The 27,491-nt window shown below is 39.5% G+C and overlaps 1 protein-coding gene across 5 annotated transcripts in view; it reads left to right on the forward strand.

Moving 5' to 3' along the window:
- LOC135492690 (uncharacterized) overlaps positions 1-27,491 on the forward strand; it is a 129,488-nt gene that overhangs the window by 24,964 nt on the left and 77,033 nt on the right. For all 5 annotated transcript variants that reach the window (XM_064779274.1, XM_064779275.1, XM_064779278.1 and 2 more), the window contains exon 3: positions 9,972-10,029. In XM_064779274.1, the coding sequence (XP_064635344.1) occupies positions 9,972-10,029 (58 nt within the window). The remainder of the gene's footprint in view (positions 1-9,971; positions 10,030-27,491) is intronic.

Raw genomic sequence — 27,491 nt, forward strand, 5'->3', positions numbered from 1 at the left:
CACTGGCTGACCCAGAAAAAGAAAAATACAAGCTCCTGACACGACAGACCATGATCTCTAGCTCGCTCAGAAAAAAATTGCTGACACCCTGTAGTTCTCCATTACTCAGCATCATCGCGATCAATTATCAACGCATTGAAAAAACAACGCTTTGTGTGTTTTCCCGTGTTCAATATTGACCCAATGAGATGTCGTGACATCTCCTGTTTTCCTTCGATTATCAGATGAGAGACACGAAACCCATGCATCATTGAGTTTCCGTAAAAATCCTTTAAAAATTTCACCACGTGTTTGATTGGTATTGGACCAGATGATGTGGAGTGTTTGAAGTTTTCCGATTTATAGATCTGTTTTGAAGAAACAGCTCTGCTCTGTTTGAACCTGTTTGAAAGCAAATTTATCTGGACAAGCTGTGCTATCCTTCCTTGAAGGCTTTAGTGTACTTGTCAGAAAAGCTACAAGCTACAAACCACAGTCCTCAAAAGAAAAAGGCCTACACACCATAGTTCTTCATTACTTTGAAATGTCCTAGTTTGAGCTGTTTGAAAGCAACCTGATCTGGACAAGCTGTGCTATCCTTCCTTGAAGGCTTTAGTGTACTTGTCAGAAAAGCTACAAGCTACAAACCACAGTCCTCAAAAGAAAAAGGCCTACACACCATAGTTCTTCATTACTTTGAAATGTCCTAGTTTGAGCTGTTTGAAAGCAACTTGATCTGGACAAGCTGTGCTATCCTTCCTTGAAGGCTTTAGTGTACTTGTCAGAAAAGCTACAAGCTACAAACCACAGTCCTCAAAAGAACAAGAGGCCCAAGGGCCTGGCACTCAGCTGAAATGGCCAGGTGAAGGCAAGGGTCAAGTGTGTGTCGGTACCGTTATTATGAGGCAACGAAGAAGATAAAGAGTTGGTTAACAAAATGAACTTTATTGGTGCGGCAGATATTTGATGCCTTTCGGCAGATATTGAAGCGCCTTGCGGCAGATATTTGTTGCCTTGCGGCAGATATTTGATAACGCTCTCCAGGAATGGAAAGCAGTAAAACGAGTAAGCACACCTTACTCTGAATGTGGGAACAGCAAGTGCTTTCCTGGACTTGAAATGTGCCAACGACTCCTCTTGCAATAACCAACAACAGTTAATCTGTAAAAAAAGAGAAGAGAAATTAACACTGACTGAATAAAAAAGGGTGACATAGACGGGGAAATGTACACCACCGGATACAGTCTGTGCTTGATCAGGCATCGGTCAGATGATATCCTGAACAAGGCATCTATGGAAGCAAATCCAGAAAGAGACTTAACCTTCGAAGGGCACACTTATCACTCAGTGAAAAGTCAGTCCTGGGGGTTGTTTTCAAATTCAAAATAAAAGTGTAACCTCTTTAAATTAGTCTCACAGACTGAACCATAACACTCAACAGCCAACCGTGCCCACATGATGTGAGCCGTGAGCGAGTGGTGTACTACATTTTGAAAATTGTCTATCGTCTACGACATGTGACAGAACAGGATCTAGTGGACTTAATGATGAGGTACTATCAAATAAGGTGTCCATCAAATGAATCATAAGGGCCTGTTGAGTTATACTCTAAGCCTGCACAGCGCAGTGTACAGACAGTACAGGATTGCCAACCAAAAACATGAGCATTGCTGCGTAAGGAAACTGCAGTGGAATTCATACTACGATGTCATAGGCCTAATGTGACTTTCAAAATAATTGTAAACAAACGTAAATGGCAAGATTTGTTGACCGTCCCAAAATGGCCGACGGCGAATTCTCCGGTCGCTAGCGCAGTCCATAAACAAGCATCAATTTTACCAACTTTGGGTGCAAGCTTGGTCATAAAAGTTACAGAACTGTTAGAAATACATCTAAACAACATATATATACAGTTAAAAGTGCATAAAAATCCCGTTTCAACCTCCGGGCGCTACCTTTTTTTCTCCGCCACACGCCGGGCCCTACCGGTCGTTATTTAGTGCGACCGCCACCAGAGTGTTTATCACGATCTTTCGCCGTTTTAATTGCGCCTTTTAGGTAGATTAATCAATTATTACATGCATGCATTATATATCACCGAAATGATAATTGCGTAGGCTATTTGAAACTAAGTTCAGATGTCATTTTCGATCTTTGAATTGAATTTAGGCGAGTGATTTTTGACACCCGGTCGACATATCAGGACTTGCAAAATTCACGCGAGATCGCTTGCATCATCGGCACGTTTGAAAACCGAATTTCACAAATTCCACAAATATTTATCACATACCATATGTATCACCACAAAGGTAACTCTCTAGACTATTTGAAACCAAGTTCAGATACTTATTTTCACAAAAATTCGAAGCTATGCAAGCGATTTTTCAGTGGTAGAGATCGACGGAAACAAATTTCTCGCTCTAAAATGACATGAGACGAGCACCAACTTCCGCTGATTTGTGCACAAAATTTCCGGAATATTATAAAAAACTATTGATAAATCTGAATTATATAGACTCTTTTCAGTACCTAAACAAATTTCAGGTACATGGTCATGTTGATTAAAAGAGTATCAACCGATTGAACATGAGAAAGTTCACTCACCTTCATTGAAGCAGCGACTACCGCCATTTTTAAATGGTGGCATCTCTTCTATCGATCGGCCAATCAGCGGCACTGCTTGCAAAAAAGTTAAGCCACCGCCAAATTTGAAATCACCAAAATTCAGGCAATGTGCCTGCAGCGCCAACTGGCGGTGAAAACTATATTAATTCCATTAAAAGTAAAAAATGAAAAAATATTTAAAAATATTCAGCCACATTTGAAAACAATATTTGCTCTGTGGACCGAGGTAAAAAGGGAAAGAAATCTAAACGCGAAATGACCTCATTCTCTTAATACAGGTCGGATCGCGCCGATTTTTCGTTTTTTGAGTTCACCTTGGGCAACTCCTAATTTAGCACCGTCAACGAAGTGGCTAGGCCTTCCCGGTCAGAAATGTCCAATTTTGTCCACAGATGGGTCCCTAGATGGATGGATTGCAGGACGGACACCATTTGAACAGCTATACTACTAGCTCCGCTGACTTTGTCAGCTGAGCTAAAAAGGCCTACACACCATAGTTCTTCATTACTTTGAAATGTTCTAGTTTGAGCTGTTTGAAAGCAACTTGATCTGGACAAGCTTCCTAAGTTCTACTGTACAGGTGCTACCATGCTCACCAGCTCACTCGGACAAAAAGATCGCTGGCACTTCTTAGTTCTCCATTACATGCCATCTTCGTGATCAATTACCAGCACTTTGATAAAACAACGTCTTCGATATTGACACACAGGATGTCGTGACATGTCCTGTGTTCTTCTGCTCATCAGATCAGATCAGAGACACAAGACATGCATCATCAAATTTCAGTCAACATCCTTTAGTTTTTATAAATGTTGTGATTTGAACTCATCTTGTACAGATGCAGGATTTATGATAACTGTTTCTCCACACAACAGTTTCTCGCCAATTTCATGAAACGTCCTCAGCTGTACTCAATTGACTGAATCGAATTGACATTATCTGTCTTCCCATGTTCAGTATTGACCCAGTCAGATATCGTGACATGTCTTGTGTACATTGGATCGTAAGATCAGAGACATGAGATGCATGCATCATTGAACTTCAACGAAAATCCTTTGAATTTCTCAATGTTTCGGTTTAATATTGATCCAAATGATGTAAAGTGTTGCTGGAGGTAACTCTGTTGGAAGGAATTGGTTTGAAAAGGCCAAGTGTCTGGACCAGTGCCATTAGACTTGTACTGGAGTGCGCTTCTCAGCTGGGTTCTAAAGTGTTCTACAGTGTTTACCTCCATCAAATAAATCGTATATCAGTGCACAGTACATTACAGTCTCGTATTAATGCATACGCATTGTATTCGTCCCTGACAGATGCAATCATCACATCTGCAGACTGAATCGATCTAAAAAACAGAACTTATATGTCAATCTGAACATACAAATTGCACGTTATATTCCTCGATGAGGTAAAATTGTTTGGGCAGACGGCATGATATCATCATTGTGGATGTTATTTACAACTGGGCGGTAAATATTGGCTGATTTTACAAGATCACCGATCTCCAAATGAGCCAAATTGAAAACTTGCTGGATGTTCTTGAAGGAAGGAATGTGTTACGAACAATTCTGGCTGTGTTGTTGGTGATTTCATTTGGTAATATATTGATGCAGACAGATAGAATAAAGATTGATTATATGTCGAATCTGCAGACATGGATTGGTCTAAAAAACACGTCCATGTTGATGTATTGATATAAAACTTCATATTATGTGTGGGTGAGATAATCTTGTTAGACAGATGGCGGCCTGGTGTCATCACTCGTTGTCAAGTTGTTAGACAGGGAGATGAGTATGGACCGATGTTACAAGATCAATGATTTTCAAATGAGCGTAATTGCCAACTTGCTCCCATGCAGGATGTTGACATCTTGATGGGAGGAATGTGAGATCCACAATTCTAGCTGTGCTTGTTAGTTATTTTGTCTGCATACAGACATACTAAATTTGTCCATGTCAGACACACTATGATCACATCTGCAGACATGGATCAATCTAAAAATTGGAAAAGCATCCATCTTGATATCAACATCATAATTTCACATTATGCATGGGTAAGATAACATCGTTGGACAGATGTCATGGTATCAGAATATAATAATAAATAATAATGAGTCTTTTATATAACGCAATAGCGTGACACTATAGTTCTCACTCAAAGCGCTTTGGGATATCATATTATTGCCCCGGTCTTTACAGAAATCGATCAGGGGTTTCAAGGAGCAACCAGAAGGCGCTCACTTGAACTCGACCCGTAGGGGAACTAAGCAGTGACTCAGCCGGGAGTTGAACCCACGACCTCCTGATCATGAGGCCGACTCTCTTCAACTGCGCTACCACTGACCCTACTCAGCTGTCTCACGTATTTGACACTGCCAGATGATGATTGGTGGATCTTACGAAAAAATGATAAATGGTTGATTTCCAAATAAGCCAAATCAGAAAACTTCTTGGCGCTGCAGTGTTTTTATTCTGTCATTGAGATGTGCAAAATAGCATCGGATACCGCAATATTATTTTATAGCCGAGCATTCCTGTGAGCTGTGAAATTACCCAGACGTGCCACTTGTCTGATTATTTAGCGAGCGCTGACCGGTGTTGCCTAGACAGACAATATCTCATGCACGATTTGTTTGGATTGCTGGCCGGAACAGAACACAGAGATTGGAGTTGCCAGGAGACTTATTTTTACCAATAATCTATGGCGGTGCCTCCCCTGGCTGGTGGTCATCTTGACGATTTTCCAGTTGCGGTTTTGATTGACATGGAGGTCGCAGATGAGGAATCTAGTTCCCTTGGCAAAGTGAAACTAGTAGTATGTATATCATGCTTTAATTCTGAACAGTCTTTCATTGGTATAGTTTTCTTCTGCAGGGAACTTTTCCCTGTCTTTTCCATATATATTATGGTGGAGTCCTTACACAACTTACGAGAGGTAAATAAAAGGACCTTATATGAACTCATTCTTGAACATGCGTAACCAGATACAAAGTCTTGACATTTGTTCCTGCTTCTACCTACTGCTGCCTTGTTTAAAAGTCCTAAAAAGGGTACTGATGGTTGCAATCAGCATCTCTCTCATTGCTGAACAGTTGATTTTTTGTCATCTGATTATTTTCTTTCAAATGTTCAGCTGAAGTTGATTTACAAGATGTCTTTGGGAAACTTTATATCAAGATTATACTAAGAATAGATGAAGACTAGTCTTTAACAATTCTTGTTTGTACATGTAGGAATGTACTTCTAAATTCTAGACATCATCTCAATCAGTTGAAGGAAAATGAAAAGATCCACTGTTATTGCTTTCAGCTGACGTCTGCGCAAGATAACAACAAAAGCACTCAATTGATAGCAGATTTATTTCACTGGTATTGATGGCCATGATCGACATCACTCCAGGGAGCAAAATCATTCATTGAATTGGTCGGTGCTTTTGTCGTCGGATCACTGTTTGGACCAGCAGCACGAGTCGATTTCTCCTGATGTCTCGGGGTGAGATCGCGATGTCAGTTGTATCTTGCAGAATGATTCAACAAAAGATCATTGATTGGCATTGTTTATTCTACGACAGCTCATGCGACACGCTGATCTTGTAAATAACTGGATATTTGGAGCGTCATTGATCAATTGTATTGCATTTGTCGTCAGACACATGCAGAATAGACAAATCTCATTTGAGATCCTGGAGAATTATCTTCTAATCTCTTTGAAATCCTGGAGAATTATCTTCTGTTCTCTTATGTAAATCCAAATCAGAGCTTACATGTAGTCGTCTTCACCATTGGTTTCTTTCGATTCAAGCCCAGATGAACTTATCCACCGTTTGGGCCATTGACCGTTCTATTGTAAAATGAATCGATAAGAAATGTGCTCCACTAGATTCAATTTTCAACGGATTCTGACTACCAGACTATGGCTAATCTCATCAGTGATGGAATTCTCAGTAGACCTATACTAAAGATCTCTCTTGTCTGCGGGTAAAGCTGGTTATCACTGGTTTTGATAAAGATCACAAGTCGCTGCGATTTATGATTCTTGGTGTAGGTACTGGCGATGACCGTGATTGCAGGTTGCAGTACTTTAAACTGCTCATTTGTGGCAAGTGCCACAAGTACCACAAGATGCTCTCGTGAAATTGATGAAAAATGTTTACCCTCTTCAACTTATCTATCTCAGAGACTTTACAGAGACAATGATCCCACTGCTTGTCTATCCGACCTCCTCCAGAGTTAGGTTACATCCTTTCATCTCAAATATGATCATCCAATTATGGCTGATGAATATTTTACTAATGGTAGACTGTGGGAGAAGAGGACTCCCTGAAATAAAGCCCGCTGCAGGCTGATATGTGATGAAGAACAGTGCGCAGTTTATGGTTACTTGTTTTTGTCATGTTTAGTTGACATTTACTTTGAATTCTATCTTTGAGATATTTTATTTTGATTGAAGAGCACCTATGTGTACATTTATTTAACTTATGGCTCCCGAGGTAACTCGGGGATTTTCAAAGGAATCCTGCCACCAGTTAGAGAGAGAGATGAATGGGGTTGCCGACTTTTGAGAAGAAGAGTGTGATGGTTATGTTAGAGTGGCTGCTCTTCTGGCGAGTCAAAGTTGACATTTTCTTTGAACATGTTGAATTTGCTTTACATTAATGGAAAAGCACTTTTGGAATGATTAAAGTAAGTTGGCTGGTGGCTCCTAACTCATCTCTCTTGCTGAGGAGTCAGATCAAATTTCTTAAGGTGCACAGAACTTTTGAAGTGAATTGATGCGGGACTGCGGTTACTTTGAAACTATAATCACATACTTCAAGCTACTCTTACATTACAACCTATGCCTTCTGTAGCATTTCAACATTTGCATCTTTCCTATGAAGAGTGCAGATTGATAATGCTTTTGCAATACTTCAGAGAATACTTTAGAAAAAGGCTTGGGTTTTATGCTGAAGGAATCAGTGTTCTATCATTTCAATGTCTTCCTCCTCAGGGCTTTATATATTACATTTTATATATATAAATTTCCCAGTCGAGAGTGAAGACTCTTGAAATTGGATAGTAGTTCAGAGAATGAGGGGTCTTTGTAGACAAGTTTGGTGATTTCTTTCTCAAAGTTACTGTCAATGGTTGAGGCAGGAGCACCTTGTAATGTCACCAACATGACATGCTTTGATCTTACATGTACATCTCTATTGTAAGTTGGGACCAGAAAAGGTATACTATCGTTGCCTAGTTCAATAATTTCTTTCTCAATGTTCCTCTCAAGGGTTCAAGCAGGTGTCTCTATGAAGTCAGACTTGCTTCGATCGTACGTGCACATCTCTAAAAACATTTCTTAAATACAATTCACAGAGCGCGTCTCTATTGTAAGTCGGGACCAGAGGAGGTATTTCTTCATTGCCAAGTTCAATAATTTCTTTCTCAAGGGTTCTGGCAGGAGTCTCTTGTGATGTTATGAAGTCAGTCTTGCTTTGACCGTACATGCCCATCTCTAAAAACATATCCAAAATGCAATTCACAGAAAAAGCATCTCTATTGTAAGTGGGGACAAGAAAAAGGTACTTTTCTGTAACCAAGTTCAATAATTTCTTTCTCAAAGTTACTCTCCAGGGTTCAGGAAGGAGTCTGTTGTTGTAACCAGATCAGACGCGATTTTGATCGCATGAGCATGTGTCATGTTTTTCTAGTCTCGGCCATTTCCTGTCCAGCTCTAGCGACACCATATTGGAGATATCGTCGCTTAGCCAATAAAGGCGTTATATCCCTGGTCTCCCGAGAGGTGTATTGTTTGCTAATCCTCTGCTAAATAAAGTAAATTGATCTTGCCACTTTGTCACTTGAGCAATATCCACTTTATTATCTCGCTTTTGATTTGTGGAAGCGCTTGTGTCTTATTCATGCCTCGATCCTGGCGATAATACAGATAATATAACATGTACTTCATCGTCCAGAATAATCGTCATTTACCAGGTTAAAAAAGTGCTATATGATAGTCAAATTTCAAACTTCTGTCAGTTTTGGCTGCATGTAAAAAAGAACACTATATCGACATCATCATCATCATCATCAGGACACTTTTTAGCTGCATCCGATTTGTGCGAAAGTCGTTTTCATTTTGTGTCGTTTAGTTTTGCAGTTTGAAGACATTACTTGAAAAAGTTTTAAACTTACAAGTTTATATTTTGTCAGATTGAAAAATTTGAATAGAAAAAATATTTTTACACAATTTTTCAGTTTCACGAATGGAAACTGTTCGCAAAATCTGCAAAAAGAAAATGCCTGGTTCAAATGTGTCATTCATTTCCTCTAAGGAGATGAGTTGCTTTGATGTTTATAAAATGGAATGAGCGACAGATGAGATCTTTATTGGTCTGTTTCCCAAGGTATCTAGTGGAAGAGTTTGAAAGCATTTTCAAGGGTTTTATCAAAGCGTTGTTATTGAAAGGTACTTATAGGAAATGCACTTTTGCATCCTGACTGCATTTTAAAGCGAAAGTGCCTCCTGGGAGATATTTTGTTCTTTAAAATTTAATGCTCCTTTAAAAAGTATGATGCTAGCAGTCTTTCCTTCGGAAATAAATACCTTCGGGGACAACAGCGAATCTGACGCGAAACAGAAAGTATGTCAATTGTGACTCGAGCTGTACATATCATAAAACACACTTTTACATCCCCCTTAAGGGCATCTTAATGGCATCTGCCTGATTTGTGCATCATGATGTTGACATTTAACGCTTCTTTATTTGAGTGTCATACAAGGTATGTATCTGAGTGTAATCCATAACTATTTTGTGGAGAGTTGACGAATCATAAAGCATTCCTAGCTAGGGTTTTGTCAAAGGATGTTTACCGAAAGATACATATCATGAAGTGCATTTTTACATCCTGACTGCATTTTAAGGAAATCTAAGAGATGTTTTGTTCGTCTCGCTTTTAACAACCGACGTATAAGTCTCTATAAACTGTGTTCCAGGATTCAAAAGAAGAAGAACACTCCTTTGGTAATCCATCAGTTTGCTAATTTGAAATCAGCAGAACATGTAGGAGAATGCACCTGGTTTCAAAGTTCTGCCAATTATAGAGATGTGTCAAGACTATGGTGGTCAAATTAAATGGAAATGACTAATTTTGGAACAAAATCAGTGTACCTAGAGAGGGGCCTACTAACAGAGGTGTCAGCTAAGGGAGGTTCAACTCTGTGCGTATGCCATCTCTCCAAAGGTTTTCATAACTAAGTGTGAGAAACAATAATGTTGCAATATTTCAGCTGAGAACCTGGCTTATGGGCCTCTTGTTATTGGTTACATTAAAAAATGATTTAGAAATTTAGAAATTTAGAAATTTGAACGGTTTCTTTTTTCTCTACTTTCAGACCTCCCTCAGGGCTGGGAGCAAGGAGTTACACCAGAAGGGGCCTTATATTATGTCGAGTAAGTAGAGTAGGCCATGGTAACTGGGTGTCCAAAAATCATATTCAAAGTTAGCTTTCGAAAATCTATGAGCACTTTAAGTGCTTTTGGCTTGAATTGAAGAGGGAGCTGGGTATCACAGCTCCTGTCCTCAAATGCCTGGAAAAATTTCATAAACACAAAACTTTGGCTTTTCACACGCTGCCTGGCTCATGTCCAGCCGCTGACATTCTCTTCGAGTTCATCGTGTATTGATTGATGAATTATAGGTAAATGGGTAATTATGGTAAATGCGATCTGAAGGGCATTATTGTATTGTCTCACGCTTCATCGATTCCGTGAATGAATGTGTGAGAATCTCTTCACTCAATGTTCTTATGGGATTTTCTATATAACGTCTCTGCTGGTCACGTTATGCTTGTTTTAGCAATATAATTAGTTCGCCTGACCAGTTCGGGATGTCTTTATACTGTGGCCTTCAAATATAGGCTATTGAACCTCTCTAAACTTGTGAATCTATGAGAAAACAGCCAGAAATAAACCTTTCTATCAGTACTAATTAACCGTTTCTTATTCTTCCAAATATCACGAAATCACAACTTGGACATGTTCTCAAAATATCAAATTTTCTTGATGACATGGAAGACAATGTCAGTCTGAGTACTGAACCATGATTTGGGGTGAAAACTTCAAAGTCTAGTTGATTGAGAGTGAATATCATTTTCGTGACATTTTGAAGAATTACTGCCAAACCAGCATTGATATAAAAATTTCGCTTTATCATCTATCAGATTATATATCTATCATCAATATCCCACATTTTCGGTGTTATATCACACACAGTTTGCAGATGCAGACCACTTTAAAAATACCTTGTAACCAGGTCTTACAGGCTTTTCAGTCCTAGACATCCAAGCACATGGATGGTCATATAGGCCCTGGATCCAAGGCCCCTTTTTGAGATTGATGGCAAAATTTTGCAAAAATTTACCAAATGTTAAAGCGGTTTGAATTTTGAGCTGATTTTTGCAGGCAGCATCTGTACGTCATCAACAACTACATTGGCAGTGTTTTATTGGTTCTGACATGTCTAGATATCAATTATAACAATATATCATTTTGGGTTATTTTTGGATAGATTTTTAGGGCAAACACGAGCGACGCTAAGATGCTGAAAATTTTGGAATGTAACAATAGATACATAATCTGATTGATGCTAAAGCGAAATATCAATATGAATGCTAATTAACCATTTATTCTCCCAAATATCACGAAATGACAACTTGCACATGTTCTCAAAATATCAACATTTTTTTGAAAATTTTCTTGACGACATGGAAGACAATGTCAGTCTGAGTACTGAACCATGATTTGGGGTGAAAATATCAAAGTCTAGTTGATTGAGAGGGAATATCGTTTTCGTGATATTTTGAAGAATTACTGCCAAACCAGCATTGATATAAAAATTTCGCTTTAACATCTATCAGATTATGTATCTATCATCAATATCCCTCATTTTCAGCGTTATATCATGCACAGTTTGCGGATGCAGACCACTTTAAAAATACCTTGTACCCAGGTCTTACAGGCTTTTCAGTCCTATACATTCATGCTCATGGATGGTCATATAGGCCCTGGATCCAAGGCCCCTTTTTGAGTTTGATGGCAGAATTTTGCAAAAATTTACCTAATATTTGAAAAACCATGAAGTGGTTGGAATTTTGAGCTGATTTTTGCATGCAGCATCTGTACGACATCAACAACTACATTGGCAGTGTTTTATTGGTTCTGACATGTCTAGATATCAATTATAACAATACATTGTATATCATTTTGGGTCATTTTTGGATGGATTTTCAGAGCAAACACGAGCGACACTAAGATGCTGAAAATTTTGGAACGTAATGATAGATACATAATCTGATTGGTGCTAAAGCGAAATATCGATATCAATGCTAATTAACCATTTATTCTTCCAAATAACACGAAATGACAAATTGGACATGTTCTCAAAATATCAACATTTTTTTGAAAATTTTTCTTGACGACATGGAAGACAATGTCAGTCTGAGTACTGAACCAAGATTTGGGGTGAAAATATCAAAGTCTAGTTGATTGAGAGGGAATATCGTTTTCGTGATATTTTGAAGAATTACTGCCAAACCAGCATTGATATAAAAATTTCGCTTTAACATCTATCAGATTATGTATCTATCATCAATATCCCGCATTTTCAGCGTTATATCACGCACAGTTTGCGGATGCAGACCACTTTAAAAATACCTTGTATCCAGGTCTTACAGGCTTTTCAGTCCTATACATTCATGCTCATGGATGGTCATATAGGCCCTGGATCCAAGGCCCCTTTTTGAGTTTGATGGCAGAATTTTGCAAAAATTTACCTAATATTTGAAAAACCATGAAGCGGTTGGAATTTTGAGCTGATTTTTGCATGCAGCATCTGTACGACATCAACAACTACATTTGCAGTGTTTTATTAGTTCTGACATGTCTAGATATCAATTATAACAATATATCATTTTGGGTTATTTTTGGATGGATTTTCAGGGCAAACACGAGCGACGCTAAGATGGTGAAAATTTTGGAATGTAATGATAGATACATAATCTGATTGATGCTAAAGCGAATTATCGAAATGAATGCTAATTAACGATTTATTCTTCCAAATATCACGAAATGACAACTTGGACACGTTCTCAAAATATCAAAATTTTTTGAAAAATTTCTTGACGACATGGAAGACAATGTCAGTCTGAGTACTGAACCAAGATTTGGGGTGAAAATATCAAAGTCTAGTTGATTGAGAGGGAATATCGTTTTCGTGATATTTTGATGAATTACTGCCAAACCAGCATTGATATAAAAATTTTGCTTTAACATCTATCAGATTATGTATCTATCATCAATATCCCGCATTTTCAGCGTTATATCACGCACAGTTTGCGGATGCAGACCACTTTAAAAATACCTTGTACCCAGGTCTTACAGGCTTTTCAGTCCTATACATTCATGCTCATGGATGGTCATATAGGCCCTGGATCCAAGGCCCCTTTTTGAGTTTGATGGCAGAATTTTGCAAAAATTTACCTAATATTTGAAAAACCATGAAGCGGTTGGAATTTTGAGCTGATTTTTGCATGCAGCATCTGTACGACATCAACAACTACATTGGCAGTGTTTTATTGGTTCTGACATGTCTAGATATCAATTATAACAATACATTGTATATCATTTTGGGTCATTTTTGGATGGATTTTCAGAGCAAACACGAGCGACACTAAGATACTGAAAATTTTGGAACGTAATGATAGATACATAATCTGATTGATGCTAAAGCGAAATATCGATATCAATGCTAATTAACCATTTATTCTTCCAAATAACACGAAATGACATCTTGGATATGTTCTCAAAATATCAAAATTTTTTGAAAAAGTTCTTGACGACATGGAAGACAATGTCAGTCTGAGTACTGAACCATGATTTGGGGTGAAAATATCAAAGTCTAGTTGATTGAGAGGGAATGTCGTTTTCGTGATATTTTGAAGAATTACTGCCAAACCAGCATTGATATAAAAATTGCGCTTTAACATCTATCAGATTATGTATCTATCTTCAATATCCGGCATTTTCAGCGTTATATCACGCACAGTTTGCGGATGCAGACCACTTTAAAAATACCTTGTACCCAGGTCTTACAGGCTTTTCAGTCCTATACATTCATGCTCATGGATGGTCATATAGGCCCTGGATCCAAGGCCCCTTTTTGAGTTTGATGGCAGAATTTTGCAAAAATTTACCTAATATTTGAAAAACCATGAAGGGGTTGGAATTTTGAGCTGATTTTTGCATGCAGCATCTGTATGACATCAACAACTACATTGGCAGTGTTTTATTGGTTCTGACATGTCTAGATTTCAATTATAACAATACATTGTATAATTTTGGGTCATTTTTGGATGGATTTTTAGGCAAACACGAGCCACACTAAGATGCTGAAAATTTTAGAACGTAATGATAGATACATAATCTGATTGATGCTAAAGCGAAATATCGACATCAATGCTAATTAACCATTTATTCTTCCAAATAACACGAAATGACAACATGGACACATTCTCAAAATATCAGATTTGAAAAAAAAATTTCTTGACGACATGGAAGACAATGTCAGTCTGAGTACTGAACCATGATTTGGGGTGAAAATATCAAAGTCTAGTTGATTGAGAGGGAATATCGTTTTCGTGATATTTTGAAGAATTACTGCCAAACCAGCATTGATATAAAAATTGCGCTTTAACATCTGTCAGATTATGTATTTATCATCAATATCCCTTATTTTCAGCGTTATATCACGCACAGTTTGCGGATGCAGACCACTTTAAAAATACCTTGTAGCCAGGTCTTACAGGCTAATTAATGCTAATTAACCATTTATTCTTCCAAATAACAAGTAATGACAACTTGGACACGTTCTCAAAATATCAACATTTTTGGAAAAATTTCTTGACGACATGGAACACAATGTCAGTCTGAGTACTGAACCATGATTTGGAGTGAAAATATCAAAGTCTAGTTGATTGAGAGGGAATATCGATTTCATGATATTTTGAAGAATTACTGCCAAACCAGCATTGATATAAAAATTGCGCTTTAACATCTATCAGATTATGTATCTATCATCAATATCCCGCATTTTCAGCGTTATATCACGCACAGTTTGTGGATGCAGACCACTTTAAAAATACCTTGTACCCAGGTCTTACAGGCTTTTCAGTCCTATACATTCATGCACATGGATGGTCATATAGGCCCTGGATCCAAGGCCCCTTTTTGAGTTTGATGGCAGAATTTTGCAAATATTTACCTGATATTTGAAAAACCATGAAGGGGTTGGAATTTTGAGCTGATTTTTGCATGCAGCATCTGTACGACATCAACAACTACATTGGCAGTGTTTTATTGGTTCTGACATGTCTAGATATCAATTATAACAATACATTGTATATCATTTTGGGTCATTTTTGGATGGATTTTTAGGCAAACAGGAGCGACACTAAGTTGCTGAACATTTTGGAACGTAATGATAGATACATAATCTGATTGATGCTAAAGCGAAATATCGAAATGAATGCTAATTAACCATTTATTCTGAACCGCTAAAATTACATTGCCAGATGCTTGAGGTGCAGAAACGATGACCTGCTGGCCGGCTGTGGTTACAAACAGCCTCATGGTATGCCCATGAACTCTGTGGGCTGAATCTGATAATCGATGACATATCATAGCTATCATCAGAGGACTAGGAGGGTATTGGCCATGTTATGTGGTGTCGTCCACCATCGAATGAGGTAGATTTGATAATGAGCTGGTCAGTGTAGCAGAATTACCATAATTTCTCAGATGATCAATTTGAGCAGCAGATTTACCATTCTTAGATGATCAAAGTTGGGTCCTTCTCAAGAAAGGCAGAAAGCTTCATATCCTGGGCTTGCCTTTCCTCACCTTGGCAATATTGAAGCAGTATTGATGGGGTCATGAGGTAGCAGCCTGATTCTGGCAGATCTGATGGCAACTAATGGTACTTTTGATGTAACTGTCAAATATGCCAATATGCAAGTGCAGAATCATGGAGATGGAAGTTCTCGCAGCCACTTCCTTGGCTTGGGAGGCCAAGTCTGCTGAGGGCTGTCCGCATCCGTGCTTAAACAGTTGACGTTGAATAACCACATTAGTATTGATACAGCAGCTAAGCATCAGTGATCAGTGGCAGTCTCATCCCTTGCCGACTGTGATGGCATGCCAATACTACAGATCACATCACTGTCAGGCATGCCAAGATAGCATAATGGTAGTGGAAAGTTGTCAGTTTTCTTCATATTACCTGACAAGGTTTGCTTTGTCAAATATGTTTGCATTCAAGACAAAATTGACATCTCTACAAAAGTAAGTTTGACTGACATCTTCTACTGTAGTTATCGATATTAGACTGTAAACTTTACTTAAACTTTATTAGCCTTCCTTTGCGAGGATGACTGCATCAGCGTCATTGATAGCTTCCGATTAGTTGTAGACTGGTTTCTGCCAGATTCTGATAGCATGCTAATACTGCTGATAATATCACAGTAAAATATGCCAGCAGAAGCCTATGATAACATGATCGAGATGAGTAGTTCTGATGTGATTTACTGGGCAAGACAAGGTCTGCGCTTAACACAGAGATCAAATGATGGCATCCTACAAGAAACACAGCATCAATATTAATGCCATAGCAGTTTCATCCCTTGGTATATACTCTTATGATATGCTAATACTCCTTATCATGTCACTGTCCACTGTTAAGTTAGCCGTGACAAGCATAAGCCAAGGAAACTTCAACTATACTTTGGTGCTAGCTTGCATAAACTTTAGAAAACATGAATGCATCATGAGACAAGTCGTTCTACTCTAGAGTCACTTGTGTTGGTTGCTGACCGATTTTACAGTGGTGATACCGTGAGGATTCAACTGTCACACCCGGCTCTATCAGTATGGTGTCACTGCGGCATCCAAATGCAAAATCTCCGCTATGGAAGCACCCGGAGAAAGACTCAGTCAATATTTGATGATTGCAGCTTGATCCCGAGCATATCTGGTTGACGGCAGCTAAGCTTCCCTGATATTCGTGTTGAGACATGCAATGGTAGAAGTTCAGTTGTCCTTTTATCATTGGCTGGTCTTGTTGCTTCCGAGGGTGGTTTACCTTGCTAGTCTTAATTGAATACGTCTGCTTCTTCTCTTGTTTACATCCTGCTTTTTCTAGTTCATACTCCAGCACTTTTTCCTGCCCAAGTTTCGAAGATTTGGAATTGAGCTCTTTGAACCTACCAGTAGCTAAAGTTCAGGTTCAGAATCCTTGCTCAAATCACCTTACTGCGAAGAGTCTTAAGGAACACTGATCTAAGAAGAGCTATGAAGAGCATCACTTAACCTTTGAACTCTTGATGAGAAAAGACGAAGAGTTTGGAAAGGATTCAAACTTACAACCCCTCAGAATGGATATCATATTTTATGGGTAATTTTCTTTGGCACTTGAGAATTTATTCCTTTTTTAGTGACATGTGGATATGACAAGAATTTAAACATTCTGCAGTCATGTTCTCAACCACGCTGTTGCCACTAAACGTACATTGGACAAGGAAAGAAACACCCAGGATAACACACAGCCAATTTTTGTTGACCGCAACTTGATTTCCGACATATCTGGTCGACTGCAGGATAAAAAGCTTTAATGCTGCTGTCAAACATGCCAAGGAAGGATCGATAAGGTCTTGGGTTCGGCTGTACCTTTAGCGGACATTTTTTGAGGCTTAGAGACGATTTGGAATTGATGGTTTTCCCTGCTGAGTAGTAGAACATTTGCAAGAAGGAAAAGATTTTGACACACAAGGCTTTGACTCCACACAGCCTCCACAACCTCTAGAGCCTTGACAGAGCCTCCACAACCTCTGGAGCCTCTCTAGACTCCCTCTTAGGACTCTACTTATTAGGGTAATGGAAGGAATATTGAGTAGACATTTACAGACTTTTGTGATCACATTCTGTTCTGTTCTGTTGTGAAGTAGGAGTAATGGCTCTGACAAGAGCTGCTGCCCCCCCCCCCCCCACCTCCTTGTAGTATCCTCTGAGGCGTGTTCAGGGAAACAATTCTCATTTCGTGCTGGTTGACGATCCTCAGTCCATGTCAACACAGCTTGCTTTTGCCACTCTCTCTCACAAAGTTTCTCGGTGGACCAGTGCTCTGCTGTTTTGTCTTCTCAGCATTGGTTAGAGCTCTTGACAGTGCACCGGTGACATCCTTAGGAGTGTAGATAAGGTACCTGAGGGCCTTGCCTTACTGGCTTGTCTTACTGGCTTGCCAGAAAGCTTTCATGTTGAAGGAGATCCAAGTGTCCTGGGAAATAAACACTCACAAAGTGGTCCTTGATTTCATGGAACAGCGGCGATTTACCGCGTTCTCTAGATAACTGGCAGTCAAGGTCAAGGCAGGCTGACCCCAAACATAGGAGCAAACGCTGTCACCTAATGTGGCTGATACTAATCCCTGGCCCTAAACGTTTACCTTAAAGTTTTTGGTCAATGATTTTTTGTGGCTTGAGCTTTAAAGACAGTGAATCCAATTATTGGCTCTTCTGCACGCTATACCTTGGAGAATTGCTGGAGGAGCGACAATCGTCAAGTTTGGAAGTGCATGTGTCCTTTTGTAAAGATTGCTAAGCTCCTTATAACATGACAGTAACACGATTTACAGCTACGCTATTATAGCCTTGTTGTGATGCTATTAAGTGTCAAGTTGTCATATTTCATTATTGATATTTCATAGTTCTTTGTTGGCTCGGTCTTTTGGGAGATATCATTATCGGGAAGAATCCTAGATCTTCTCCTTCATGCTATAAATTGGTGAGAATTCCCTATCCTCATTTAATACTGTTCAAGAGGGGTCAAATTATCAACAAGGACATTTGCCGGTGCCTGCGTTTTAAGGAAAAATGCTGGCTTCTATAATGATACACTCTTGTTAGAAGTGTTTTTGAAAATCGCAGTTCGCCCTATGCAAAACAAAATGGCTGCCAATATTTCTTGTTTTAGTTTTCTGCTATGGACAAACTTGGTACCTTATGGACATGACCATGTATCCCTTCCTTTGTCGATTTCAATGCTCCGTTTGATCCCTGCTTACAAATGAGTTGATACTTTGCCATTTGCCAACCTTGCAGATCACAAATCCTGTGTCGCGCATCATCCCGCCAGGCCCACGATTGATCTCGGATTAGTCTGCCGCGGGTCTTAATGATCAGGAGGATTAGCGGATGGTGACACTGCCTCACATTCAATATAGGCCATATCTACATCATCTTTGATTTCTAACACGTCTTCAGGACAGTAAAGGACACAGTCTGAAAAAGGCAGGGTGCGTTAAAGGGGACTATATAGGCAGGAGCAGAGGTTTAAATTGGCCATCTTTGGGTGACTAACATGCACAGTTATGGCACTGGGCCATGTTAGATTCAGCACTATATGACTAAGTATATTCCTCGTACAAGCATGAATAGTTTTGATGTACTGTGCGATGGGAGAGACCCCTATTGGCAACTTTGAGTAACTTTATCTTGCCCTCTCTGTCATGAATCCACTACACCACTATGCTCCCCATCATTATCTCGTCAGTTTACAACCCTGAGGACAAGTCAAGAAAGAAAACATTGTTATATTTGATTACAAGAAAGGCTTCAATCGACTTGGCGAATTACAAATTAAAATGATTAATTGCTTGGCTCTTTAGTAATGACTTTGATGCAGATGATTAATAGGTTTTGAAATTGATTTGATACAAACTTATTCAATAAGCTCAGGTTTTCTTGGAGACATGTAAGAGTGTTTAACAATGATTAGTTTCTGACTCTACCCCAGTATTGTAATCTCTGCCAGGGAGAGTGGACTTTTTTCTCTACTCAGAATGTTTAGGATGAAAGACTTTCGCTTCTCTTGAAAACTTATTGGTTTTATAGTGAATTGGTGATTTTTTTTGTTTCGTTTGTGTATGGCATGTTTGATTGATTATGGGTAAGAATTAAAGATGAAGAAATAATCAGTTTTTGTTAAGCTTCAGACAAATCAGAGTTGCTTAGAGTTGATTTATTATCGGTGCATTGAAAGAAGCAATTTTACAAAATACTGTAAATATGTTTATTTTCAGCCTAATAGTTTTGCGAGAGGAGGTGCAATCTTGAACTTAAGCAGTTATGGTTTTATCATTTAAAAATTCACCCATTTGCGGGAAATAAATGGGAAACAAATCTGAAGGGATGTTTTCACGAACATTCAGGGTGCAAAAATAAATGGGTTTCTTGCAGGTTTAACAAGAACGAAAGAATTGTCAGTTTTCCCAATGGTGTAAATCTGGCAGTAACTTGAAGTATTTGCTTGTTCAAACTGGTTGCTCAGCTAGAGTGTTTGGTCATTTAACTTTTCGCCTGAAGCTGACAACTGCTCCCTCGGACGTAAACTGTCCATATTTACTCCCAGGATTGGCTTGCCGGTTTGATTTCATTGAACCAATATGTTCAGCAACAACGGACGCTTTGAAAATATCCGTCTTAAACCAACAACACTATCGTGATAGATGTCTAAATTTCTCAGATAGTTGTCAGCTTTATCAGTTTCAGTGTTGATCGACTGAAATTTACGGCTCTTAAAGCCATATATAATGAGCAGAGCTAAAAACGGTGTGTGTAGTCTGCTCCAGTGGCCACGACATCACAAAAGGAAGACATTTTACTGTTCATTGTTTTTTCCCTGGTGAGCAAAGTTTGTCCTAACCCATTCTGGTCAGTATCAACCATATGACCTTGTCATGTTGATATATGCTGTCATATGACCTTGCCATATGCCACCATATGACCTTGACATATGCCTCAATATGACCTTGACATATGCCACCGTATGAACTTGACATATGCCTCAATATGACCTTGATATTATGCCACATATGACCCTGATATATGCCAGCATATGACTTTGACTAATGCCGCTGTATGACCTTGACATATGTCACCATATGGCCTTGACCTATGTCACTATATGGTCTTGACTTACGCCACCGTATGACCTTGACATATGACGCCATATAATCTTGATGAACTGTTACTGTTAAACCAAAGGCAAAATACTCCTTACTCACAATCTAACCTGCTCTTGGCAATACACCAGAACCCACTCGAATATTTCAAAGCAAAATACCCATTACCAACAGTATCAACCCCACTTGAATTGATTGCAGATAAATTCCCTCGAGAGTTGGGGAAACCCCAAGCGTTCCATTGAAGTACATGGTCATAGACCGTCACATCTGCCGCAAGCAATCGGCCACCTGATTCAAGAAGACGTTCCTTCCTCTCGACTATTCATGACTGTCAGACCTGGTTCAATTTGGCCGCATCGCCGAGAAGGATACCAGCAATTTGACGGCAATGATGCGATGGGGAATGGATTGGCCGTGGCACGCTCCGACCTCCGGGGTTTGCAAGACACGGAATGATGGATGTGTTATCAATACATCTATCATGCAGTGGCTGGAGAGAGCTTCTGCTAATATATTCCATAATGGGATACACCTTTGCTACACCGTGTATCAAATGAAGAATTGGCTGGAAAATTCCCAAATCTGATGTTGCTGGCTCTAAAAAACGCTAATAACCAGCCTAATTTGAAGTGTTGCGAGATGAAATATCAAATTTTCTTGAGGCCATTCAGTGTCTACCTTTAAATACTTTTCTCAAAACTTCAAAATGCGAGCTTATCATGTTTCCGAACCAACCTCTGGAAATGTTTTATAGTAACTGCTTCAATTTCAAACCCATCTGCACAATTTTTGGGAAAAAGTCAGGGCCTTCTGGCATTCGTCACATTTCCCAATAAATTGCCATCCCAACTGTATCAGTGATGTACATTGTGCTCCAACAGGGTGAAATGGAAACATCGTCTGCTATTGCTTTTCACTCGAGATGTTGTTGCTTCTGGCATTTGTAGGATCTTTTAACAAAACAATTTCCACACATTGGAGATTACCGTGGTTAAAGGAATTGATACCAAACTGGATACATTGGTTGTTTCACCAAACACTATGAATGTTTAGCTGAAGTGAAGGCCATAACTAAGGCGGCAGCTGAGGTTTTTGGGCAAAATAACAGCTCCACCTGAGTGCCGTTTCGTGAGACAGCATCATCGACAGTAAGGTATCAATTTCTAATTCTAAAACACCTCAAACTTGACACGTTTAGGCATAATCCACCGAGATTCTCCTCTTGACACATTTTATGCTAACCCAAAAGGTTGTGGTTGTCTCCCCAAAGCAGTTTTCACAATTTTTAGCTTTGCGAATTGATATCATTTCGAAATCCCCAAAAATAAAACACCTGCTAAAAATTTACGGTTAACAGTAACTGCAAAAGGAAGGACTTGAAGCCTTACAGTCATTCTGTTGTCTCGATAAGGTATTTGGTAAGATTCTCTGAGCTGTTTGCTCTCCATCAAGGTCTGCTTTGAGTTGGCTGTGGTTTACGCATGTACATACATGGCTTCTGCATGAGTTTGCCTAGCTATGCTTCAAAAGTCAATGATGATTTCCCAAAGAAAGAGACCCTAGTAGCACAGTTTTTCCTCCTTTGTAGTACTTTGTACTTGTACTTGAAAATCCACCACACTGAATGTGGAAGGATTCTTTGATTCTCTTAGAGTATGCGTTTGGAGGATCTGTGCTGATCACCCTGATGTCTCCTGGCCACCCTCGCTCACGCAAACGCATGATATATTCTAACAAAAATGTTGCGTGTACGGCAGTGACAAATTTCTGTTTTTCTCTTATTATTGGAACTATCAAGTATCACTTATGTGGCCAATATCCTGTGTTAATTCCTTTGACATTTCCTGTGGGTTCTCATAGAGTGGGAGTTTAGTTTGAGGGCATTCTTTTGCTATGAGTACTGGATACAGTCTTCGGTTAAGATAAGACCAATCTCAATATGCATTCTGCAACCTCCCAGGTCATTTTGTGTTGTTAATACTTGTGTGGTCTCAAATCTTTAAAGAAATCTCCCCACGTCCCAACACGGTCATGACTTTTAACTATCAACATCAAAGATTCTGGCTTATTTCACAGAAGTAAAAAAACACTGGTTGGTATAGAAAGTGTTGAAGGCCATTTCCAAGTTTCTTCCTACCGGAATAGCTTCATATCAGATTGTGTCTCTCACTCGGTAGTCCAATATACTTTTGTGTTATCTTTTTGTGGGCGTGTGTCACCATATCCATAAGTATGCATTCAGAACCTTTCTTTGAATATTTTTATATAGTGAATGATGAAAGCTACACCAGGAGCAAAACATTCTTATGATTTCACCTTTCGTGTGTCTCAGTCATGTCAGCAGGTTCGTTATGTGCGGAAATGTTGACAGTTGAGTGCAGACAGGGCAAGTCTAGCAGTATATCTTGTAGTCTAAGGTTTGTTATGTATGGAAATGTCGAGAGTGGGTGCAGACAGGGCGAGTTTCGTGGTGACTCCATACTACTACACTAGCTTTGTATCAGACATTTCCTTTCATATTTTCCAACAGAAAGTTTCATTCGATTCCAACGGTGGCCCTGACCTGAGAGGGACTAGTCGGCATGAGATATGTCGGTTTTCCATATGAAAATGACTTTCAAGGGGACCGTGACTTCCCCAAAGAGGGTCTTTTGAAAATCCTGTAAGTGCAACAATAAGTGCACTAGAACGAAAAGCAGCCTAAGGCTTACCAGAAGTTCATAAGCCAAACCTGCCTCACAGAAGCATAGGCCCCCGCCACTGTTTGGGCCAACATTTTAGCTCCACCATCGTGGTGTTTAGTGAGGTAACCAATACCTCCAGTTTGGTATCGATTCATTAAACCTGAAATAGATACCCCGATGACGCTCTGCCCATGAGACATGCGAGATGTTTGTTAGAACTGGCCAGGAATGTCCGCATGGATTTCTACCACATACCATTGTTGCACTTTGCCTAAAAGTGCCACTTATGGTGTTATAGTCTCGGGTCAGTCCAAGTGCCACGAATTCCATCTCTGGCATTTGGTGATAATAACACATGCCTCATGATATTAATTTCCAATATTAACCAATGTACGTCACTGGGTTTGGATTCTCTCGCAATCTCGATGCTAGCCATCGGTGATGTCTATAACAAAAATGTGACTCGCTCTACCAAAACTAGGCGCTTGTCGCATCTGAACTTGACAGGTTGATACGGACTTGTTGTTCATTTCCCTATTGTAGACCTTTTGTGAAATCTATTGCAAACTGATTTGGTCACATTTCACAAAAGGTCTACAATAGGGAAATGAACAACAAGTCCGTATCAACCTGTCAAGTTCAGATGCGACAAGCGCCTAGTTTTGGTAGAGCGGGTCACAAATACGGGATCCCATGCGGTGTCAGGCCATCATCCAATAATAGACCTTTGGACCATTTCTCCCTAATTCTCTCACACAAGTGTATTTCAGGGTTTAAACTTTGGACACAGATGAAACTGAGAAGTACATGTGGCAGTGCCTGCAATTACATCGAATGCTCATTATACTTCTTGTAAAATGACATCTTGTAGTCTCAGAAAACAATTGAAATGTGTGCTTGAACTTTCGTCTTTGATGTCGGTAAAGTTCACTTGAAGGTTTTGTTTTTATAGGCACAGTCCTTGCTGTCTTTAAGAACTAAATGAAAGCTTAAGCATATTCCTCTTGCAGACCAGATGTCCCCAAGTGAAGGGGGCATACACCCTGGCAGACTACAGTTTCTGTACTTTTGACTTCAGGATTTAACCATGCACACTATCTTAGTTTGTGCCTGGGAAAATATCATAATAATTTACCCCATTTAGGCAGGGATCCAAGGAGGGCCAGTCCCACCCCACCCCTTTAAAAAAAATCTCTGAAGCAAAAAAGCTGATCTGCTGCTTGCCTTGTAGCCCACATTCCAGCCAGACTAAATGCTATCTTAGAAAAAGGATCAGTCTTCTAGTCATCAAGTAGCTTACTGGTCTTTACCGTCTCGGCCATCCATCGATCAATCATACTCAAAGCACTTCCTAGCCAAACTGTTGTTGAAGAAAAAAAGAGGCTGAGTTTTTAAGGGGCGGATGTAGCCTTCTGTTTTGGTCCTAGTGTTATCTTTGTTACCAGGTAATTTTGTGGCAATTGCATATTGCCATCAGTATACACTTTGTCGTGTAACTTTATACAAAGTAGCTCCTGTCTAGACACTTGATTCCTCCTAGATCCGACACAGAAGATTTTCATCTTACCAGATTCTAGCCATGCTCAGGTCATGTCTAGAGAAGAGATCAGTGTATTCATCATCAGCTTACTGTCTTAACATAAAAGGGTTGACCATGGGCTCTACCATTTTGCTGAGAATTTGAAATTCTAAAGCAATTAGAAGTCTTTTAGAACAAAGTGAATGCCAATTTCAAGGATGGGAGTCAGTTCTTTGCTTTTCAGAAAACTGACCCCCACCCTTGGAGTCGGCATTCACTTCATTCTGAATGGGTTCTAATTGCTAAAGGATTTCAAGTTCTAGTGGTGACTCCTGTGGTCAATTCTTTTAGACCGAGTCAATGATTGATCGCTGGTCGCAGCAAACAAAATTGCTCATTTGCGCAGCACTTTAGCCATTACCAGACAACCGAGCATTTCCAAGTCCTAGTAGCCAGACTGCACGAAAAAACATCAAGGGAATGACATTTTTATGGTCTGCTTGGTCTAGCTTCAGACCCTATTGATATTACCAGGAAAGGGCTCAGTCCGGTCCCTTGCACATTATCCACTGATCAGCCTCCACCTTTTGAACTAAGCTTCATGCCAGTCTCTTGGTTACTTTGATGTCCAGCTCGCATTCTGGTTGTTGAGCACTGACCACTGAGGTGACTTTGCCATAACAGCCCAACTTCTCCCCATACTCTGACTTAATAAGAAACTGGACATTACGGTGATTGAACATTGTCCATTTTGACCAGCCAGCCGCGTCAATTGACCTTTATCTGGTGCAGACATCGTCATGTTCGATCACAATACAGATGTCAGGTATCGATTCTGGCGTCACTGGCGTTTTTATCTGATGGTCAATTATATGGCTAAGAAGGTTGTAGTGTCAGTGTCCTTTTGTTGGTAACTTCATGGATAAGTGGTGTTTAGCTGTGTCAAACTTGCCTCATAGAACAGGTTACTGTCACAGCCCAGTCTCAAAATGCTATGACCATATTCTCGACTTTGAATGCTTCCTCTGATGGTCTTTCCATGAAAATGACACATGCCACTGCCATCCGTGCTGGCACCAGAGAAACTTTGTGGACATTGAAATGATACACCCACCTTGTGGTATTCTCATATGACAAACTGAGTACACTCATATGCTAATTTAAAGACCGACCCCGGGTATAAAAGGCTCTTCACCTGTCACTGATCCAGTGCTCAACTGATATCATTGCTCCCAGGACCTCCAACGGTCAAGATTAAAATATCCCACATAACTTTGTTATCAGGCCTCAGAATTTCCTGGAAACTGTCAGTCAAATCTATGAATGCCTCAGCAACAACATTCTTAAAGTTCAAGTCCTATCTCCCAGCCAATAAAGAGAAATTAGAAGATTTCAGGGCCTGCCCCTCTATTTTTTGAATATGATTGGCACTATGGAGGCGGGGCAAGTAGATGGCCAGAACGAATCAGGGGCAATGTCAGTATGATGCAGCCTGGCTAGGTAACATCAGAGGGAAAGCTATATAGGCCACATGCTGTGAGCACTCAAGTTTATCACTGCATATGTCAAGTGCAATTAGTTTATTGAAGCATAGGTTTGGCCGGGTATTGTAGTCTGGTAGAATTAGAATTCTCTGAATAAAATATTGAAATATTGCAGGATTAGGTTTACATGTAGATTTATTTTCAAATATTACTGCACACCAAAATAGTATATCGTACATTTTATTTCAACAATGCAGGAGAAAAAGCATTTTCTAAATATCAGAAAATGAAGGATACCTCAGACATTGAATTGTTTGTTGTGTTTCATTCGACTTTATCAATCAAAGCACAATTTATAGTTTCCCTTGGTTTCTTCTAGACAAGGTTAATCCACAAAGTAAAATAACACATTGATTTATACTAGTATTCCTAAAATCCGGCAGGTCTATAGACCTTCATTGACTAATTTGGATTGTGAGTCATGCAGAAATTTAGGTTTGCTCACATGTTCTTAGCTTTTCATTTCATAAATATTTCTTTGTTTGCTAATGAGTACCTGCATGATCACTTTGAATATTAGGTGGCAAAAGAAAACTTGAAATGATTTCAAAAAATGTCTCTTTTAATTCTTTTTTCTCAAACATCCCAAATTGGAGTACATAAACCCGAAATCTAATTTTGGTAAAGCACCAAGATATGGAACTGAAGCAACCTTTTGAGATTGTTTACACTCATCACACTTCAGTTGTCAAGCCACATTAGCCTTATCTTGCCAGCATGGGGCCAGAGCTCAGGCAGCCTGCATCTCGCAAATGTGGGCAGGCCATAGGTAAATTGCTCTCCACCCGGTGTTTGGTATCTGGAAAAGGTCGGTCTTTAACATGCATCGATCAGGAAAATTGACACATGCACCACTTGCATACAGATAATGCTTACATGCATGTGACATGCATTACTACTGACTATTGGTATTGCCTGGCTTAAGAAAAAGGAAATAGATATAGCTGGACTGACAGTATTTATATGTGAACAATGGCCTTCCATTTAAGAAGAACCTTGCCTCCAAGCACGGATTCCTGTCATTGTCTTGACTCAGAACGTTAAGCCATATTCTTGACTTGAAGGAACCTGGGGCCATAATGGCAATCAAACAT

This window comes from Lineus longissimus, chromosome 8 (genome assembly GCF_910592395.1).
Source record: "Lineus longissimus chromosome 8, tnLinLong1.2, whole genome shotgun sequence".
NCBI classification, from domain to species: Eukaryota; Metazoa; Nemertea; class Pilidiophora; order Heteronemertea; family Lineidae; genus Lineus; species Lineus longissimus.